The sequence below is a fragment of the Schistocerca serialis genome, chromosome 9 (genome assembly GCF_023864345.2).
Source record: "Schistocerca serialis cubense isolate TAMUIC-IGC-003099 chromosome 9, iqSchSeri2.2, whole genome shotgun sequence".
Lineage (NCBI taxonomy): Eukaryota > Metazoa > Arthropoda > Insecta > Orthoptera > Acrididae > Schistocerca > Schistocerca serialis.
In genome coordinates, this window is record NC_064646.1 from 208,570,860 (window position 1) to 208,590,134 (window position 19,275).

The 19,275-nt window shown below is 41.3% G+C and overlaps 1 protein-coding gene across 1 annotated transcript in view; it reads left to right on the top strand.

Moving 5' to 3' along the window:
• The window catches only part of LOC126419806 (odorant receptor Or2-like), a 45,942-nt gene extending 26,991 nt beyond the window's left edge, over positions 1-18,951 (top strand). The window contains exons 4-5 of the mRNA XM_050086990.1: positions 2,769-2,924; positions 18,543-18,951. Of these exons, the coding sequence (XP_049942947.1) occupies positions 2,769-2,924; positions 18,543-18,599 (213 nt within the window). The 3' untranslated portion in view covers positions 18,600-18,951. The remainder of the gene's footprint in view (positions 1-2,768; positions 2,925-18,542) is intronic.
• Positions 18,952-19,275: the final 324 nt, after the last annotated feature.

Sequence of the window (19,275 nt, forward strand, 5' to 3'; positions counted from 1 at the left end):
TATCTTCTCTACACGTCATAGTTCAGTCCTCGCTTGGATGTGTTGTATGTTCCCTGAACGTTCTTCTTCTTCTTGCCTTCCAGCTGACCTTTGTCAGTATAGATACTCTCAGCTGGGCGTATCCTACGAAGTGTCTGCACTACAATTCAGTCTACCCGGCTTGTAAGTTACTTCATAGTCACAATCCTCAGGTTTGCGTCTCCTCTTCAGAAGTCTTGATCTAGGAACATTTACACTGAATATTCGTGTTAACGGCTTAGTCTGTTATCTGTGTAAACTGTCGTCCATATATGGACGGTCACAACTGCTGTGCTTCAGTCTCGAACCGCGCTACCACTACGGTCGCAGGTTCGAATCCTGCCTCGGGCATGGAAGTGTGAGATGTCCTTAGGTTAGTTAGGTTTACGTATTTGCAAGTTCTAGGGGACTGATGACCCCAGATGTTGAGTCCCACAGTGCTCAGAGCCACAACTGCTGTAATGCGAATACCATAGCCAATAATTCTTTCTCTGTGGTACTATAATTTATTTCCGCACTGTTTGGAGATGTAGATGCATACACAATGAGAAAATCTTCGCCAACATTTTTGCATTGCAAGAAGACCACTGGTAGAGGTAAACTGCTCACCTCTGTTGTCACTATGACGGATTATACGAAATCTGGTACTGAAGCGGTGGTGGGTTAACCAGCATCTCCTTTAGTTTGTCATTCAGTCCATTCATATTTTACGCCTTTGTTTAGCAGTTTGTGTAGAGACCTAGCCATTTTGCTAAAATTTGCAACAGACGGGTAGTATTACTAGATGAATCCTAGTAACCCTTTGAATTAATTCGTTGTCATCGGCTGTGAAAACAGCTTAACTTCTCCCAGCTATGCCATGTGAGGTGCGATCCCTATTTGTGTGACACAATGACCTAAGAAAATCACTTCTATCCTTAAGAACTCACACTTACCTTGTTGTAGATTTTACTTCTGCTCTTGCAGCCTATCAAAACTGAAGCCGAGCTTCTCATTATATTCTACAGGTTTCTTCCATAATACACTCTGTCCTCTAGGTACGCGAAATATTGAAACGTTTTAGACCTGCGGAAACATTAGTCACTGGAAACATCATAGACCTCCTTCCAACCCCATTGGAACTCGTTTGTACAGATAATGTCAGTAGTTTAAGCTGAACGCATTCTTCAATCAGTTCCTGTCTTTCGTCAATATTTGGTAGTCTCTGCTTGCAAGATCTAGCGTCGAGAAGCAGAATGGTTTACAAAAGTTAAACAAATTAATTTTTTTCCGACAGTTTCGGTTGAAAATATAAGGATTTTGTTGAGGTGCATCGTGGAATATTCCCGCTTTAGTCCCTATAGTTTCATGAAGTGCCAATCGGTGGCGACGCAATACTTCGCCACTGAAATGGAATCTGTAGCGGAGATACATCCCCTGCACCGGGCTGTCATTGGGTACCTTTGGTGGAAAACCGGAGCAGCGCAGATATTCATAGGGGCTTGTAGAATGTCTACAGAGACCTGTCATTGAACAGAGGCACGGTGATTTGTTAGAAGAGGTGTCTAGTATCATCGCAACAACGTCGCTCAAACCTGTCTGGTCTCCCGCGTGCCGGCTGCCCACACACATCGGTGACTCTTTCAGTGTTGGAGCGAGCAGACACTTTCATTCGAGGTGATCAATGAACCACAGATACCTCGCTGCACAACTGGACGTCTGTGTAGGTAGTCCTGACACACTCGTCCACTCAAACGTATGTGCCCGCCGGTTCTTCGCAGGCTAACAGAAGAACATAAAGAGCAATGGAGGATCATCTGAGGGGAATTTCTTGTGCATTACGAGGCTGATTGTGACTATTTTTAGTAAGACATTGTTTGGGAGGTGAAAAAACGACAGTCCATGGAGCGGCACCACACCAGCTCTACTCTGAAAAAAAAGTTCAAAGCCGTAGCCTCATTCGGTAAAGTTATAGCGACAGCCTTCTGTGACTTTGGAGGGGTTATCCTGCTTGATGTCTCCCCTCGTGTTGCAACGATAAACTCTAAGATGTATTCTGATAACGACTTCAGCGTGTTCGTCGGCGCAAAAATCTAAAGGAACTTATCACTCTCCAAGACAATGCAAGGCCTCCCAATAGTCTGCGCCCCTGAGATGAGCTTACAAAGCTGCATTGGACTGTTCTTCCTTACCCACACTACTGCCCGAATTTCGCACCTTGAGACTTCCATCTGTTGACCTATTTCAGCACACAGTAGTTGCTCCTGCAACATAAAAACACCTAAATAATTAGTAAATCTGATTGAGCGCAAAATCTTCTAATACTTAGATCCACCAGAGCTTGCAATAAATATTTTATGATGACATTACTTATTTTCAAGGGAAGAATTCAAACAATCAAAAATGTTTATTTATCAATAAGAAAAGGAGGCCAGAATTAAGTATATTGATCAATTTTATAGCTAGAAGCACCCTGCGTATTACCAGGTTTATTAAATAGTTGCACCAAATTGCTATAGCAATTACCAATGAGAAAGCATTACGTGCACCCCATGGCCCTGCACCCAGTGTATCCCACTATCTCCCCTAGCACCACCGTCCTCAGCCATTTAGTTAACTGCTCCAAAGTTCCTCTAGCGATCAGAATCCTGAAACTAGCGTGGGGTGTAAAAAGACAGTTACAGCCATTGAAGCGAAGTTAACCGTACCACAATTCAGAACCATCTCATCGTCAAATAATACATAAAACAAAATGGTACTTATGTCCACAGGCGGAGGCTGTGTCAACTGCAGCATACAGCTGCTCATGGATGGACGCGAGTGAGCGTTTCAAGCGTGCCATGAGAATCCTCGTCAGCCGCGCACAGAAGCCACTGGTTCTGATGGCTGGATACCTGTACCCGATCAACAGGGAGGCGTTTCTCACAGTAAGTGTGTAGGCTTGATGGCCTGCTGTTACTATGTACATTGCAGACAATGATCGGGGGTTTGACTCTGGAGGGGCTGGGGTGTCACTGTCAGTTACCACTTCCCTGTCCAAACAAGAATAAAATTATCCACCACCAACACTCATTAAGCACCAGACCTGCCTAAGATTTTAATAATAGGTAATAACAATAATTTCCAGAAGATTTTAGTACAGTAATTAGTAACATTAATAATAATAATAATGATAACAATATCTTGAATACATTGCTTTAGCAAAAATTACAATGAATTAGAATTCAAAGAAGTGTAGTATTTGAAAAGCATTCATCTGATAATTTGTGAACTACCCATGTATGTCATATAAATATGAGACTGTTATAACAACAAAAAGTTCTCACAACTATCACAAGGACACAATTTACACGTTACAGAACTGAAGTGAGCACTCATCATTATCAGTACTTCACTTAGCACTACGACCGTTAACAGAGGTTTACAGATTAAGCTCTGTGAGAGTGTAAGTCGTGGAAATGCAGTTTCTTTCAGCTGTTTCGATCAATCATGTTAGAGAAGTCAGTCATACAGTAGGATTTTCTTAGTGGAGAGTTTAACATCTGACTTTTTGTCTTATTCAATTTCCTTTCGTTTGGAGATTGTACCAGATGGTTATAACTAAACTTTCGCCGTCCGAGTACTGTAAACATCACAAGAGCTGAAACATCGTAGGTACGTTCATTAATCGGGTCGCTTACGGAATGTTCTGGAAAAAATAACAGTCCAATTTAACTCTACCCAATTGAAAACACGGCGCTGTAACGCTGTAAGCAGTTAGAGTGTGGCGCGAATGCAGGAAAAGGGAAGGAACGTTCAAACACATGATAACGTTGGTTCACTCAAGTTTATTAAGATATGATAAAAAGTTCCAACATGTGTTTAGTACGGTCTCCTGACTCAGCAAGCCGGCCGGAGTGGCCGAGCGGTTCTAGGGGCTACAGTCTGGAACCGCGCGACCGCTGCGGTCGCAGGTTCGAATCCTGCCTCGGGCATGGATGTGTGTGATGTCCTTAGGTTAGTTAGGTTTAAGTAGTTCTAAGTTCTAGGGGACTGATGACCACAGATGTTAAGTCCCATGGTGCCCAGAACCATTTGAACCATTTGACTCAGCAACATGGTATATCCATAACACGGCATGGTCGCAGATGCTCTCAGCACATGCGATGTAATACATGCAATACGTCGTTCTAAGCAGTCCTTCAGATCAGGAAGAGCCGTGATACATGCTGATAGAAACGATCTTTAGGATGTCCCTTAATCAGAAGTCACATGGATTTAGGCCGGCCGATCTGAAAGGTCACACAACTTGCAGTTGCCTGCAGATGATGGGAGCATTACCGAAGGTTTTACGGAGAAAACTTTTCACCTCCAAAGCGACATGTAGAGTCGCCCTGTCGTGCATGAAAACATTGTGAGGACACAGTTGCTGAAAGAGTGCATGTTAAACAAAGAGATCCATGTAACTTGCATATGTCACTGTACACCCAACAGATCCGTAAGGTGTCATCTTCTATATGAAAAACTGAATAAGAGTAAAGGAGCTTGTGAAACCACTCTACAAACTCAAATAAATTGATTGCAGTGGATGTTCATGCACAATATATGGCGGAGCAGAGCCTCATATGCGACAGTTCCATGCATTTACAGCACCATGCACAGCAAAATGTGACTTGTCCAGCCAAAGAACATTCCCCAGCCGCATTTCATCCATTTACATGTCTGACAAAAAAGACGAAACGCAAAGTCGCTGTGTTGTACCCTATCTTAGGGTTTCATTGGTGCACGTGCTGAGCCGGCCGAAGTGGCCGTGCGGTTAAAGGCGCTGCAGTCTGGAACCGCAAGACCGCTACGGTCGCAGGTTCGAATCCTGCCTCGGGCATGGATGTTTGTGATGTCCTTAGGTTAGTTAGGTTTAACTAGTTCTAAGTTCTAGGGGACTAATGACCTCAGCAGTTGAGTCCCATAGTGCTCAGAGCCATTTGAACCATTTTTTTGCACGTGCTGAATCTAGTATGGACGAAGTGGAAAATGTGCGATAAATTTTCTTATGTCTTAAACAGGAAATGACAATTCCTGTAACACAGTTCTATCACTGGCTACAGAATTTGAGGCATGTGTTGCATGTTCAGCTATAGCTACACCATACTTATCATTAACTGTCATGGGAATGGATCACCTCCTTTTCCCTGCTGCATAATCTATGTATTAGGGTAAAGTTCCTCCTAGCGAAATTTGTTTCTGAAGGAGGCTAACATAGCATACATTCTTAGGCGAATCAATTGTTCTGTTGATTGATTTATGACCCCCTGGATGTTGATTTACGAACCCCGGCAATGACTGGTACATTTGAGAAATACTAAGATGACCTCCTTCCCCTCCTCCTTCCATTCCTCTTCATTCGCTTCAGGGAAATCCCTAACACTAACCTCATCCCTGGGAAATTTCCCAGCTCTCCCATTCCCCATTTCACTCCTTCCCCTCCACCATATGGAAATTCGTGGGAAAAATATTCAGTCTCATCTGCAGAGGAAGGGACTCCTGACAGGGAATTAAAATGTGTCAGTAATATATTGCTGCATATCCTTTATTTGATCACCATGCAGGGGACAAAGCTCCTCCTTAATTGCAAATAACGCTTTGCAAGACCTCCACTCTTATGACGTTATGTCAGATCCTACTGGCGGATACTGGTGCTGATGGTCGTAATACTTACTTCATCGATCTCAAACCTGTTGTTTCCCTGGATATATTAAGTCATTTTTGATTGATCAGTTGCTTATTTTGTGGGAAATATCTCAACAGGTTAAACGACTTTGCAGAATGTTGCGATTAGTGGGAAGAAAACTCGTTATGTATATGAGGTCTTGTATGCACAGATGACTGACTACAAAAGCAGCTTCCTCCACCACCACAACCTATAACCATAAAAAGAAACTTCAAATCGCATCTTCATAACGACCACAAGGCAGGTGTCCGGAAAACTACAGCTGTGCTGGCCATCCCCTATTCTCCTGTGCCTGCAGGTCAGCAGAGAGGCTTGCACATAGGGCTGTCCTGTATGGTGCCCAGACTGGAATCACCCCAGTCCCCAAACAAAGTGTCAGTTGATGGTAACATGCATGTGCTAACAGCTACGAGCAGATGCACGGCCCTAGGAAAATAATTCTCTTATAGCACTTAGCTGGGACTGTTGCGACATTGTGTTATGCTTCCCAGTGAGTCCAGAAGCCTCATGCCCAGGTGTGTGGACAACTAGTTAGCAGTCCCAGTGCCCTTAGCAATGTTGGTGGGATCTACTGACTCACGATCACAACATAAACAGTGACACAGCCCATCACCATGTGTATAGACAGACGAAAGCAGAACAATCAATTTCATTTCAAAAATACACGCAATGTATTGGGAGTTTTGTAATTAGAGATGTTTGACAACAGAAGCACCCTCCTCCAAACGTTGCCCATAACCTATACGATCACAAATACTGTCAAATGCAAACTGGGCAATTTGCAATTCACCCATATAGAGGGCACCTTCTGCACCGCCACATTGTCAGCAAACGTTCGTGTCCTTTGATACCTGGGAAACCATCTCCATTCTCTCTCAAGTTGTTACTTCACGTTTGTGTGTGTACTGACATGTCCAAACATGCAGAAGGAGGTTGTCATCCACACTCGGAATACTGTGTTTCTATTGGCTAATGCTGGGGACAGAAGGAGAGCTCGTGCAATTGTGATAAAAAAATTGTGGGAAATGCATCAGTTGGGCTACCCTATCAAATTAATTATTTAACAATTTACAGGAGTCAAACAGATCACTGTCGCCTTGTGATGATCCTTCTTCATATTAAAACAGATTTTCAACGTTGGAGAATCACTCACATACATTAGGTTTTTGACCTAACTGCAAAACTCTTCGCCAATATAATGTGAGCTGATGTCATAAGATTGGAAATATTGGCAGTGAGTCATTTCCCAATAGGGCGGTGACTTATCCCCCACATACTGATTAAATAAAAAAAATGAAGCAATATGACATTGATACTTATTTGAATTTCGTGTCCTGTAATCCTTCCTCTTCACTGTAGAATCTTTCTCCCACCAGTTTCCAGGTATTGGAGAGGAGGAGTGAAGTGGGGGTGGTGATTGGAGGACTGGGGTTTCCCAGAGGTAAAACGGTTAATTAATTGATCTGTTTAATTAAGTAGTCAGTTAACTTCATATCAAAAGTACGCTGGTATTGGCGAGGTGGAGGAGGTTTGGGGATTTCTCTCAGGGATCTGGAGGGAAAGGGACAAGGTGAGGCATTGGGGTTTCTCAGAAGGCTGAACTGTCCTCAAGGGTTACAAATCAACTCCCAGGGGGACATAAATCAATTAACAGAGCAGTAGGTTTGCCCCTGAGTATATGCTTGTCCCTGAATATACACAACCTACTCAAACAAAATGCGGCAGAACGAACTTCATCCTTCTACTAAACTAATTCACCTGTTTCTTCAAATTTCATTAAGCATGTTCTGTAGCCTATTTACAGAGAAGTGTCCTGTTAGGAATTGTTTCTGTCTGTGATGTTTCCACAATGCAGCGCTGCAATTGCTGCCATTTTGGTAAAACATCTTTATCAACAACGCATAGACTTTCTTCTCAATAGCCATTGCGTCTCTAATCAACAGTCATATGATGAAATAAATCAACATATATCATCAAACAACATACAGCACACTTACATCAAAAAAGGAAACTGCCTACAGCGGCATATTTACACCTGTCAGCAGAAAGTGGAACTATTATTTCTTCATGGTACGCCACGATAAACATAACTGCGAAGTTTTTGTATCCTGGGATGTACACAGTCAACACTGCAGAACTTGTAAGACGGTCACTAGTTATAGCCATCTGATACCTTTGGGCACAAGAGTCTAGTGGAATTCGTTTTTTACTGCATGTCCTGCCATCCTGTCATTATGTGCGTTTTCCTGGCTTGCATGTTCGCTGAAGGCTTTCAGGCTGCAACCCTATTCACGTGGACGTGCCCTCATGGAAGAAAATAAAAAAAATTTTTTAGTCAAATATGGTTCGCACATCTATAATTATAATTTTCGGGGCTATTAATTTACTCTGTGCTAGTTGGTGAGAAGTTGATATATGTAAAAATGCGTTTATCTAGTTTATAGAATTAATAATAGGTCACAAAGATGACAGCAATTATTGTTACAAAGTTGTTAATTTACCACTACACACCTCCACCAATCATCAGTATAATGTTACAGATTAACAATATTTTTGTTGAGTTTATGATAATTTTAGCTATTCCTTTCAACTTATTCTTCCAGAAACGTCTACAGGTATCAAAATAAGTACCGATAACGGGTAAATAGTTTCATCACGTGCAGGATACGCCAGTTAGGCACTTCATGATTGGCGTAATTTATCAAAACTAGTAGGAAAACGAAATGTCACCAAAGACAGATTCTGTAAGCTCACATAGACTAAAAATATTCGATGACAAGTCTTGATAACAAGTGAGGAAGCGCAGTTTATTCATATTTAAAAATTAGCATAGGTAAGCGTCTACTTTAACATAATCTTGCCATGTAGGCCAATTGAGCCATTTATTGTTCTTCAGTCATACTTGCATGATTACAATTGACAAGATGGGGTACTCAATCCCCAGTCAGTTTCATGTCTGTACGCTATGTGGTTTTTCACAGAGCTCCAATACATCCTTTTATTCATGGTAATGCAATGAAACAATTCCATAGAGCGCAAAAGTTCTCTTGCGCACCATCGCTAATAACTCTACTTCACGGAAAATTGTGAACAGAAGATATCATTTATTATTTGTTGTATCACATGAGACTAGCCCCTTGAACAATGGACCTTGCCGTTGCTGGGGAGGCTTGCGTTCCTCAGCGATACAGATGGCCGTACCGTAGGTGCAACCACAACGGACTGGTATCTGTTGAGAGGCCAGACAAACGTGTGGTTCCTGAAGAGGGGGAGCAGCCTTACCAGTAGTAGCAGGGGCAACAGTCTGGATGATTGACTGATCTGGTCTTGTAACACTAACCAAAAAGGCCTTGCTGTGCTGGTACTGCGAACAGCTGAATGCAAGGGGAAATTACAGTCATAATTTTTCCCGAGGGCATCCGGCTTTACTATATGGTTAAATGATGATGGCGTCCTCTTGGGTAAAATATCGCCGGCCGTGGTGGCCGTGCGATTCTAGGCACTGCAGTCCGGAACCGCGGGACTGCTACGGTCGCAGGTTCGAATCCTGCCTCGGGCATGGATGTGTGTGATATCCATATGTTAGTTATGTTTAAGTAGTTCTAAGTTCTAGGGGACTGATGACCTAAGATGTTGAGTCCCATAGTGCTCAGAGCCATTTTTTTGGGTAAAATATTCCGGAGGAGAAATAGTCCCCCATTCGGATCTCCGGGCGGTGGCTGCTCAAGAGGACGTCGTTATCAGGAGAAAGAAAACTGCCATTCTACGGATCGGAGCGTGGAATGTCAGATCCCTTAATCGGGCAGGTAGGTTAGGAAATTTAAAAAGGGAAATGGATAGGTTAAATTTATGTATGGTGGGAATTAGTGAAGTTCGGTGGCAGAAGGAACAAGGCTGTTGGTCAGGTGAATACAGGGTTATAAATACAAAATCGAATAGGGGTGATGCAGGAGTAGGATTAATAATGAATAAAAAATAGGCGTGCGGGTAGGTTACTACAAACAGCATAGTGAACGCCTTATTGTGGCCAAGATACACACGAAGTCCATGCCTCCTACAGCAGTACTACTTTATGTGCCAACTAGCTCTGCAGATGATGAAGAAATTGATGAAATGTATGATGAGATAACAGAAATTATTCAGGTAGTGAAGGGAGACGAAAATTAAATACCCATGTTTGACTGGAATTCGAGAGAAGGAAAAGGTGAGAAGGAAACATAGTAGGTGAATATGGATTGGGGGTAAGAAATGAAAGAGGAAGCCGTCTGGTAGAATGTTACACAGAGCATAACTCAATCACAGCTAATACTTTGTTCAAGAATCATAAAAGAAAGTTGTACACATGGAAGAATCCTGGAGATACTAGAAAGCATCAGATAGATTGTATAATGGTAAGACAGAGATTTAGGAACCAGGTTTTAAATTGTAGGACATTTCCATGGGCAGATGTAGACACTGACCACAATCTATTGGTTGTGAACTGTAGATTAAAACTGAAGAAACTGCAAAAAGGTGGAAATTTAAGGAGATGAGACCTGGATAAACTGAAACAACCAGAGGTTGTACAGAGTTTCAGGGAGAGCATAAGGGAACAATTGACAGGAATGTGGGAAAAAATTCAGTAGAAGAAGAGTGGGTTGCTCTGAGGGATGAAGTAGTGAAGGCAGCAGAGGATCAAGTAGGTAAAAAGACGAGGGGTAGTACAAATCTTTGGGTAACAGAAGAAATATTGAATTTAATTGATGAAAGGAGAAAATATAAAATTGCAGTAAATGAAGCAGGCAAAATGGAGTACAAACGTCTCAAAAATGAGATCGACAGGAAGTGCAAAATGGCAAAGCAGGGATGGCTAGAGGACAAATGTAAGGATGTAGAGGCTTATCTCACTAGGGGTTAGACAGATACTGCATACAGGAAAATCAAAGAGACCTTTGAAGAAAAGAGAACCACTTCCATGAATATCAAGAGCTCAGGTGGAAACCCAGTCCTAAGCAAAGAATTGAAAGCAGAAAGGTGGAAGGAGTGTAAAGAGGGTCTATACAAGGGCGGTGTACTTGAGGACAATATTGTGGAAGTGGAAGACGATGTAGATGAAGATGAAATGGGAGATACGATACTGCGTGAAGAGATTGACAGAGCACTGAAAGCCCTGAATCGAAACAAGGACCCTGGAGTAGACAACATTCCATTACAATTACTGACGGCCTTGGGAGAGCCAGTCCTGAAAAAACTCTACCATCTGGTGAGCAAGATATATGAGACAGGCGAAATACCCTCAGGCTTCAAGAAGAAGATAATAATTCCAATCCCAAAGAATGCTGGTGTTGACAGACGTGAAAATTATAGAACTATCTGTTTAATAAGTCACAGCTGCAAAATACTAACGCGAATTCCTTACAGACGAGTGGAAAAACTGGTAGAAGCCGACCTCGGGGAAGATCAGTTTGGATTCCGTAGAAATGTTGGAACACGTGAGCCAAATCTGACCTTACGACTTATCTTAGAAGAAAGATTAAGGAAAGGTAAACCTATGTTTCTAGCATTTGTAGACTTAGAGAAAGCTTTTGACAATGTTGACTGGTATACTCTCTTTGAATTTCTAAAGGTGGCAGGGGTAAAATACAGGGAGCGGAATGCTATTTACAATTTGTACAGAAACCAGATGGCAGTTCCAAGAGTTGAGGGGCTTGAAAGAGAGGCAGTGGTTGGGAAGGGAGTTAGATAGGGTTGTAGCCTCTCATCGATGCTATTCAATCTGTATATTGAGCAAGAAGTAAAGGAAACAAAAGAAAAACTCAACAAAAGCAAAACGAGGATAATGGAATGTAATCGAATTAAGTCGAGTGGTGCTGAGGGAATTAGATTAGGAAATGAGACACTTAAAGTAGTAAAGGAGTTTTGCTATTTGGGGAGGAAAATAACTGATGATGGTCGAAGTAGAGAGGATATAAAATGTAGACTGGCAATGGCAAGGAAAGCGTTTCTGAAGAGGAGAAATTTGTTAACATTGAGTATAGATTTAAGTTTCATGAAGTCGTTTCTGAAAGTTTTTGTATGGAGTGTAGCCATGTATTGAAGTGAAACATGGACGATAAATAGCAGGACAAGAAGAGAATAGAAGCTTTCGAAATGTGATGCTACCGAAGAATGCTGAAGTTTAGATGGGTATATCACATCACTAATGAGGAGGTATTGAATAGAATTGGGGAGAAGAGGAGTTTGTGGCACAATTTGACAAGAAGAAGGGACCGGTTGGTAGGACATGTTCTGAGGCATCAAGGGATCACAAATTTAGGATTGGAGGGCAGCGTGGGGGGTAAAAACCGTAGAGGGAGACCAAGAGATGAATAGACAAATCAGTATCAGAAGGATGTAGGTTGCAGTAAATACTGTGAGACGAAGAAGCTTGCACAGGATAGAGTAGCATGGAGAGCAGCATCAACCCAGTCTCAGGACTGAGGTCAACAGGAACAACATCACATGAGAAAAATGTTGTTTCTCAATTGAGCGTAGCTTTAATTATTCGCCAGTTACATCGCAATTTCTACTGAGGCCAGTCCTGTGATACACTCTGTGATCAAAAGCATGCGGACACCTGCAAAACATACGTTTTTCATATTAGGTGCATTGTGCCACCAACTACTGCTAGGTAATCCATATCAGCAACCTCAGTAGTAATTAGACATCGCGAGAGAGCAGAATGGGGCGGTCCGCGGACCTCACGGACATCGAACGCGGTCAGGTGATTGGGTGTCACTTGTGCCATAAATCTGTAAGCGAGATTTTCACGCTCCTAAACATCCCTAGGTCTACTGTTTCCGATGTGATAATGAAGTGGAAACATGAAGGAACACGTACAGCACAAAAGCGTACAGGCCGCCTAGTCTGTTGACTGACAGAGACCACCGACAGTTGAAGAGGTTCGTAATGTGTAAGATGCAGACATCTATCCAGACATCACACAAGAAATTCAAACTGCATCAGGACCCACTGCAAGTACAAGTACAATGATAGTTAGGCGGGAGGTGACAAAACTTGGATTTCATGGTCGAACGGCTGTTCATAAATCACACATCACGCAGGGAAATGCCAAACGACGCCTCTCTCGGTGTAAGGGGCGTAAATATTGGACGACTGAACAGTGGAAAAACGGTTTGTGAAGTGACGAATCACAATACACAATGTGGCGATTCGATGGCACGGTGCGAGTATGGCGAATGCCCGGTGGACGTCATCTGTCAGAGTGTATAGTGCCAACAGTAAGATTCGGAGGTGTTGGTGTTACGGTGTGGTCGTGTTTTTCATGGAGAGGGTTTGCTCCCCTTGCTTTTTTGCGTGGCACTATCACAGTACACTCCTACATTGATGTTTGAAGCACCTTCTTGCTTCCCATTGTTGATGAGCAGTTCGGGGATGGTGATTGCATCTTTCAACACATACAAGCTCCTCTTCATAATGCACGGCCTGTGGCGGAGTGGTTGCACGACAATAACATCCGTGTAATGAACTGGCCTGAACAGAGCCCTGACCTGAATCATACACAACAACTTTGGGATGTTTTGGAACCCCGACTTCGTGCCAGGCCTCACCGATCGAAATCGATACCTCTCCTCATTGCAGCACTCCGTGAAGAATGGGCTGCCATTCCACAAGAAACCTTCCAGCACCTGACTGAACGTAGCCTGCGAGAGTGGAAGCTGTCATCAAGCGTAAGGGTGGGCCAATACCATATTGAATTCCAGCATTACCGATGAAGGCCGCCACGAACCTGTAAGTCATTTTCAGCCAGGGACCCGGATGCTTTTGATCACATAGTTTAACACATAAAGGGTACAGGAACGCTTGACGTGTTGTCCAGGAAGTTAAAGGGGTTTTGGCGTAGCAGTGAGGTGGGTTCCACACTCCATTCCACTTCATTCGACATTGATTACTGAATGAATCATTTCACAACCTAATGTAAGGTAGATTTATTCACATTCAATAAACACTATTTGATAAGACACATTTATTCTATTTCCATGCATTTAATATCCTAGGCTACTATCGGCTTCGAATTATGGACCAGAGGAGAGAGTAAGCAAGGATGCACTGAACGCCTACATGGCCAACCCTGCGGCGTATTACGAACAGAAAGGAATAAATAGCCATCACGGAACTTCCAGACGCGTGGGCAGGGAAATACAGCAGCCAGTTTCTCAGGTGAAAACCCAGATATCCTGTGCGGTAACCTCTTCTCTGCAAGAATGGGCCCTCATTTTTCTGGGCGATAGAGAGACACGTAGGAGATGTGTAGCTTCTTTAAAGGGAGGAGGCGCTCTTTTTGGACATAATGTGATGAAAGATGCTGTAACTAATATTGTACAGCACTATAGGTACCGATAGAAAAAGATGTAGTACGATTAATAGTTACGCCCCACTGAACCAAAGCTACAACTAGGAGCACCTTATGATTCCCAGGGAGATGCCATTGGAACCAGGCACTCGACAGAAACCTATGTGAGCACTCTATGAAAACAACGAAGTTGCTGAAAAGATATTGTGAAGTTAATTACAAGAACTACGGAAAATCTACCATACTCTCCATGTTCTATTACACTGAATGTAGCATCACCGTCAGCAGATCATTCCAGCAGCTAGTGTAACGTCATCCCTTGGTGTTAGAGATTGCAACGCTGCTTCGCAGCTCGACTCATGCCTTACATAAGTCGCCAACATAGCTCCTCTTGACTGTATCTTCCTGATAGTAACTGGAAGTTCTGAGAGGCACCGGATCGTGACACATAACAAAGCCATGAAATAACTTATAAATCATCATGGCAAATTTAAATATTCCTTTCTCTATGAAATGATGCTATGCACAGTTGTATGTAGGCAAAGTGTTCTGTGCTTTGTAATGTTTTAAGGAGCTTCCTGCTTCAGAGTAAATGGTTTCCTCTTAAAAGATCTCTTGACACGAAACGTTTCCCTCTTTTTCTCTTGCTCTGCTGTGTTGTGAATAGAGGATATTGTGGTGATCGTGCTGTTTGTGAGCTAAAAGCAGGGGGCTCTTGGAGAACCTGAGTAGTTCAATGGAGTGATAATCAATGCCAAAGTAACTGCTTTTGACTGGAGGTCCATTAGCAAGCATTCCATTTCACTGCATACACAATTGCCTTCACATACCATCACAGACATAAGTCTAATTAATTTAAATCTTGGAATCATTGCGGTCACTCATTAGACTGTTCATTCCACGTAGAAGAACATGTAATTCTTCTTCACTTTCACTCAGCAAAGCCATGTCATCAGTGAATCGTTTAAGTGATATCCTTTCACCTTGAATTTTAATTGCGCTCCCCAAACTTTCTTTTATTTCGGTCATTGCTTCTTCCATGTACAGATTGAACAGTAAGGGCGAAAGACTAAATCAATATCTTACACCCTTTTTAATCCGAGCACTTATTAGTCTGTGTTGCCTCTCTTACATGTCGTATACTGCCTGTCTCTCCCTATAGCTTCCCATATTTTGCTCAGAATTTCTAACGTCTTGCACTATTTTACATTGTCGAATACTTTTTGCAGGTCGACATACCCTTTGAACGTGTCATGATTTTTCTTTAGTTTCACTTCCATTATCAATCGCAATGTCAGAATTGCCTATCTTGTGCCTTTACCTTTCCTAAAGCCAAACTGATCGTGTCTAACACAACCTCAATATTCTTTTCCATTCATCTGTATATTATTCTCGTAAGAAACTTTCATAAATGAGCTGTTAAACTGATTATGTGATAACTCTCACACTTGTCGGGGCTTGTAGTCTTCGTAATTGTAGGGATGTTAATTTTCCGAAAGTCAGATGATATACATTTTTCACACCTACGTGAATAGTCGGTTTGTTGTCACTTGACCATCCATTATAGAAATTCTGATGAAATGTTATCTATCCCTTCTGCCTTATTTCATCTTAAGTCTTCCAAACGTCCCTTGAATTCTAATACTCGATCTCCTATCTCTTCTAAATCGACTCCTGTTTCTTCTTCTACCATATAAGAGAAATATTCCTTCACTTTGGGGTCTTCAGTATGCTTTTCCACCTGTCCACTCTCTCCTCTGCATTTAACAATGGAATTCCATTTGAACTATTAGTATTTCCATCCTTGGTTTTAATTTTTATTTCTGTATCCCTGAATTCCTCTGAACACTTTTGTACGTCCTTTTTTCATCGACTGAAGTATTTCTTCGGTTACCCACGGCTTCTTCGCAGTTACCTTCTGTTTACCTATGATTTCGATTCCAACTTCTGTGTTTGCCCTTTTTAGATATGTCAATCCCTTTTCAACTGTACTGCTTCCTAGACTATTCTTTATTGCTGTATTTACAGCCTTAAAGAACGTCAACCGTATCTCGTCATCCATTAGTACTTCCATATCCCATATTGATTCTTCCTGACTAATCTCTTAAACGTCTGCTTACTCTTCATCACTACTACGTCGTGATCTGACACTACATCTACTCCCGGGTACGACTTAAAACCAGAATCTGATTTCGGAATCTCTGTCTGACTGTGATGTAATCTAATTGAAATGTTCACGTATCATACCGTCTTTTCTAAGTATACCTTCTCTTCTTGTGATTCTTCAACAAAGTATTTGCCATTATTAGCTGAAATTTATTACAGAACGCAGTTAGCCTTTTTACTCTCTCATTCCTTGTCCCAAGCCCATATTTTGCTGTGAACTTTTCTTCTACTACTTCACCTAGAGCTGCATTCCAGTCCTCCAAGAGTATTAGGTTTTCGGCTCCCTTTGCATACTGATAAATTTTTCAGTACCCTCATATACTTTTCTACATCTTTATCTTCAGCTTGCGATGTGGAAACGTGTACCTGAGCAATTGCTGCTGGTGTTGGTTTGCTGCCGATTCTGATGAGAACTACTCTCTCGCTAAAATGTTCACAGTTACTCACTGTGCGTCCTACCTTCCTATTCATAACAAACCCTGTTCCCGTTATACCATTTTCTGCTGCTGTTGATATTAACCCTATACTTATCTAACCAGAAATCCCTTTCTTGTTAACATTTCACTTCACAGAACCCTTCTATACGTATATTGAGCCTTTGTAAATCCTTTTTACATTTTCTAGCTTCCCTGCCCCGTTCAGGCTTCTGACATTCCTCACCCCGACTAGTATAATGTTAGCCGTTCGCTTGTTATTCAATGTTTCTCATGGTCTTCTACTCTTTGACAGTCCCCTCCCGAACATCCGAATGGGGAACTACTCAATTACAGGCCACATGACCTGTGGATACATATTATGTCATTAACGTAGTAGTTTGCATTGCCTTCTCCATCTTTCTGACGTTGATCATTGCTGTTTCTTCAAACTTTACGGACAGTTTCCCACCCCTAGGACAAGAGATTGTCCTGAAGCGCTGCCCGCTCCTCAGCCATGTTTGAGAAGACCGTTGACTGAATAAGGACAACATCTTATAGCGGAAGTCGTCGGCCGCCAATGCTGACTATGAATCAAAGTTTAAGCAGTGTCGGGTTTCGAATGCGGGATGGAGAACGCTTTTATTACTAATCAGAGATGGTAACCCTAAACAGCGGGGCTACCTGATGCCATAACAGCCGTTAATGTAGCACCATTCGCTGCCGTTTCCGATCGTCGTCCTAGCAGTTTGTCTACGCCATCCCTACTTTCACGGAATTACGAGTTACGTTGACCATTGTAGAGCGAGTAACGGATGGCCTGTCAGGAAGACAGTGATTGAAAACCTCTTTGATAACACAGTTACTCGTCGCTACTGATATGAGGGTGACCTTAATGCATTTACCCTGCATTAACGCCATCAGCTTTCACGTCACTTATAAGGAAGAAATATCTGTAGTTCGAGAATGAATAAAACTAAGCTCGAATAAAAGGCATAGATGCTTTCTCATCTAAGTGAAAATATTTGAAATTTCATGTTAACAACTTTTCAATGGAAAATTTTTATCTACAGTACCCACAGCTTACCCTTTTAAGTGAGAATAGGTAGTTTGTGAATGCATACTTATGACATTATAAAATGCACAGATATTTTTAATATTGTTTATTTTGTTTCTATCTTAGTAAATCAGGTACTTACGTATTCTTCCTGAGACATTATTAATTTACTCATATATGCACAGTCAAAATATAATATCTAGGATTTAGTTTTTTATTTTGAAGTTAACATTATCACCTACAAAAACAAGTTATGTAAGTGGGACTATACGGAAGTGAGTATCAAATTATGAATATACTATTCTTGTACCAATAAATTAAGAAAGAATTAACTCAGATTATTGTAATCATGATACAAAAAATTAAGTTGAAAAAGAAAATAAGAACATACTGTTCACCTGTGACAGTTATAAGTTTACTTTATAACACTGCATGAGTGTAAGACCTTGAAATTAATCAAAGAAAGGAAAAATACTGTTTCTTCAACATTATGCTCACTGAATCACGTTATAGCTGAGCATTCTGATCATTCCTAGTTTTCTTCATAATATCTCAAGATATACTATGATATAGTAATTTATCTTATCATATATATGGAGGTTAAACTGAAATTTAAATGAAACTGAAAATACAAATAATCCACAAATTCATATATTAGTCTGTTAACATAGTCCCATTAAAATCAAGACATTTACCAATGTTAAAGGGATTTATATTATAAAGTGTCTACAATGAAAAGAAATTTTATATATGAGTAAGTAAATTCAACCTGTAAGGTATGACCACAGCAATGCTGTTTCCTTCCTTTCTGATCACACAATAACTTCAATTCTTTGCATTGTTATTTATGACCTTTCATTTCTCTTTCAGCTTGTAAATGCGTCTTACTCATACTACGCACTTTTGAGTCAAATGAACAAACGCTAGAGTCCAAACAGATGTCAGAATGACAGTCTCAGACAATGTGGACACAATAAATCATAGATGACTTGGTGAGATCATTTTTAGGAGATTTGCATGTAATACATAATAACACTCCAGAAAAAAATCTGTAAGTTATAACATTAGCTAGCAAGTATTGCTCTTTTTATGTTGGTTCTGGATTTCAGACCAAATAGTTTCCTGTATTGTCAGCTACAATTAAAACTAGCCATTGTTTAAGCACATGTTTGTATGTTTAAAATGGATATGCTTATTGTGAAAACAGACAGCAGTTGCAAATGAACTGCCACATTTCAAACTGATTACTTCTGTTGGGTGTGATATGAGTTTATTTGATCTGTGCTACAGGGAAAGACAATTTGGCCTCCTAATTTTTTGTAATACGATCTTCAATATTTTTTGCCATTTTTAACAAGCCTTTTATGTACTATGTACTACAACCAGAAATATAATACTGCATTTCTTAGACAAATGTAAATTATCTAGTCTGATACTATGAGAATAACTGAGCCCCTTGAAAGAGATGTAGTCTGGGATGGAAAGGTCAGCATTGGTTGTAATATCATGTGTATTTTATTGCAGACCTAGATTTCATATACAATGCAGGAATCCTCAGTAGGTCGTGGGCAGTGATGTAGAAATAATATGGATGACAGTATAA